General features: G+C 54.4%; 1 protein-coding gene across 4 annotated transcripts in view; it reads right to left on the minus strand.

Moving 5' to 3' along the window:
* Window positions 1-716: 716 nt before the first annotated feature.
* Window positions 717-3,092, minus strand: part of SMAD3 (SMAD family member 3) — a 77,996-nt gene continuing 75,620 nt past the window's right edge. For all 4 annotated transcript variants that reach the window (XM_018069586.2, XM_018069592.2, XM_029958695.1 and 1 more), the window contains exon 9: window positions 717-1,384. In XM_018069586.2, coding sequence (XP_017925075.2) covers window positions 1,261-1,384 — 124 coding nt within the window. In that variant the 3' untranslated portion in view covers window positions 717-1,260. The remainder of the gene's footprint in view (window positions 1,385-3,092) is intronic.

Raw genomic sequence — 3,092 nt, forward strand, 5'->3', positions numbered from 1 at the left:
ACTTTCTCCCCTCCCTCTCGAACATTTTGGCACAAATGTGTAAGATATTCACTGCAGGTACAAAGAAACACAGAACTGGACAGCACTGACAAAGTCAGGAGACTTATTTGGCAAATGTGAACCATAAAAACAAGTGCTAAGGTTTTGTTTTTTTTTTTCCAGTTGTGGAAGTTGTTTGCCATGACAGTTGCTGCAGGGAAAAAAAAATATTAAACAGTCTGGAGCATGTATGTTTAAAATGAACATTTTATAATACAAGTAAATACACACTCTCCCCAGTTCTCCAGGCAAAAACACATCTCGGAGCATTTCCATCAGCTGGAATCAGTTGTCAGCAGAGGGGCTGGGCTGAGCTGGCCAGGCTGTCCCAGGGGATGCCCCACCCTGGGGTGTGTTCTGCTCATGGCAGTGAGAGCCTGGGCACTGCCAGCCCTGTCCCACCTGCACACTGATCCCACGGAGCCCCTCCGGCTTCAGGAGAGGCAACACCATCCAACAGAGTGAGAGAGCAACACAAACTTGCTGGAGTTAATGCAAACAGACAAAGGTTTAACCACTCCAGAGCTCCCCACAGACCACTGTCCATCTGGGAGCAGCTCCAGCCAAAAGTCGCTGCAGCAACATCAGGAAGAGCCTTAAATTTGGCTTTTTGCTTCCTGTCAATCCAGTCTGACCCACGAGGCCTCGGCTGCAGCCCAAGGCTCTGCCTCCTCTGCCTCCTCGGTGGCAGTGTGGGAAATTCCTTCCTTTTAGGAACATCACTGGAGGAATCTGTTCCTTTGGGTGCTGTAAATGCTTCCTCTCCCCCCCTGCTGCAATTCCAGGTGTGGATCAGGTGGATGACACGGGAAAGGCAGGAGCAGGAGTCATCCCAGAGCAGGACTCATCCCACAGCGGGACACGGCCTGGAGTTGTGTGAGGCAGAGGGAAAGTTTCCTTGGAGCTGTGGTGGCTCCTGTGTGCTCACACAGAGAGGGAGGCACAGCACTATCCAGTCCTTTATCAGGATAAACTCCAGCTCCAAATCCCAACCGCAATGGGAGCATCCCAACCAAAGTGCCGACGGTTTCAGTGGAAGTGGCTTAGACAGGGTGTTTAAAAAAACGACAAAACAAAGAAAACCCACTTTTTTTTCTTTTTTTCTTTTTTTTTAAGAGCAGATTGTTTTTTTCTTTATCAACTTGAATAACTGGGAATTTGTTTGACTATGCCTTTTGCTAAGGGTTTTCCGGAGTCTTTGTTCCCCCAGGAGGAGTTTCCTTAGGAGACACTGGAGCAGCGGATGCTGGGGGAGCCCATCTGGGTGAGGACCTTGTCCAGCCACTGCAAGGGGCCGTTGAGGTGCAGCTCGATCCAGCAGGGAGTGCTGGTCACTGTCTGCCTCCTGCCAGGGGACACAGGACACAAGGACACAAATGACTGACAGAACCTGACACGTGGGGAAGGTTTTACAGCTCCTCAATGTTCCTTCCTGCTTAGTCCTGCATGGGGCCCAGGGAATGGCTCTGCTCTGCAACAGCTCCTGGCCTGTGCTGCTGTCACTTCTTTTAAAAACCCACCTTGTCCCTTTATGTTTGTTATGATCCCACAGGAGCACCTCTCTATGGAACCTGTTAACTGCTCAGATTCCTGGGAGCAGGCAGGTGACTCCCTGAAGGGAAAGGAAGGTGTTCATCTCAGCAAAATCCTTCAGTTTGATTTTCCAGACCCTTCTTAACGGGACAGCGAGGGGAGTGTTCACCAAACAGGTTCAGTTTCCCTGTGTCCAAGACAAGGACATTCCCTTTTTACCAGATCTTTGGGTTTTAGCAGAGTATGGAAGTGCTGGAGGGAGATCACCCTGAGCCCTTCAGACTCCTCCCCACAGCCCTGGGTGTGCCCAGACTCTCTGTGTATGGCCCTGTCCTACTCTCCTCCCTGTTATCCCATGGCAGACCCCATGGAGTGTCCCCAGATAGTAAAGCAGGAAGAGATGGGGAGGACAGGAAGGGAAGAAAGGCCAAGGCACAGGGCAAGGGGCTCTCCCCCCTCTGCCCAGGCACAGCCCAAGTCTTGTTGCAGGCAGAGAGGCAGGGACAGCTGCTGTGGAGGAGGGAGAAACAGCCTTGTTTTACACCCTCCTTTCCCACAGAAGCTGTCCTTGGAATCTGGTGGTGTCCTTGGAATCTGGTGGTGGGAGGGAGAACTCAGAGCCCGTGGGGCCCAGGGAAAAATGGCTGGTGAAAGGGGGACCCTGAGCTCGGGGGCTGCCCTGAGCTCCCACCACCATCCTGCTCTCTGTGCTCCCCCTCCATCCCTGTCCCTGTGCTCCCCCTCCATCCCTGCCCTCTCTGCTCCCACTCCAGGGTGGGTGTCTGGGCCTGGCTGGAGCCCTGCAGTGATTCCCTGGGGAGTGGTTTGACCAGGGGTGTCCCGTGGGCTGTTTGGGCAGCAGGAAGGGGGAGCAGAGCACCCCTGGCTCTGCCAACTCCCGGGAAGCACACAAAGCTCTCAGATCCCAGGAAAACTGTCTCCCTTCACCCTGAGCACTCCCCTTGCTGCCTGATCCCAGCCTGGCACCAAGCAGTCCAACAACTGTTCCCAACAAAACCCCACACTTCTGCCCTCTCCAAGTCTCTCCCACTAAACTTCATCCTGTCCTCCCACTGAGGGAACACCACGTTGGTTCCAGCCTTTTGGAAAGGCAAATCTTCAAAGATCTCTGTGCCTTCAGCTTCCTCCACTGGGCTCCCACTGAACCTCTGTATCCCAGGCTGCTCATGGAATTGGCTTCTCCCCTCTTCCCTCTCCCAAATCCCTGGCACACACGAGTCTGAACACCCCCCACCAGACTGCTGGGAAGGCTGAACCAGGAACCAGGGAACAGAGCCCTGGATGCTGCTCCCTCAGGAACACCTCCATGCCTGAGCCAGCTCAGCACCCGCCCGTGCTCTGGCAAAGGCAGCCAGAGGGAGGATGTGGAGGCAGGGAAAGGCGGGAGCAGCTCCGGGATGAGTGCAGGGCTCGGGGCCTCCCGTCCCCAGCAAGATCCCGACTTTCCGTAAGTGACGGAGCTCAGCTGGATCTCATTCCCTGCCCTGGCTCAGAGCCAG

This window comes from Manacus vitellinus, unplaced genomic scaffold, assembly GCF_001715985.3.
Source record: "Manacus vitellinus isolate BGI_N305 unplaced genomic scaffold, ASM171598v3 scaffold_16_pilon, whole genome shotgun sequence".
NCBI lineage: Eukaryota > Metazoa > Chordata > Aves > Passeriformes > Pipridae > Manacus > Manacus vitellinus.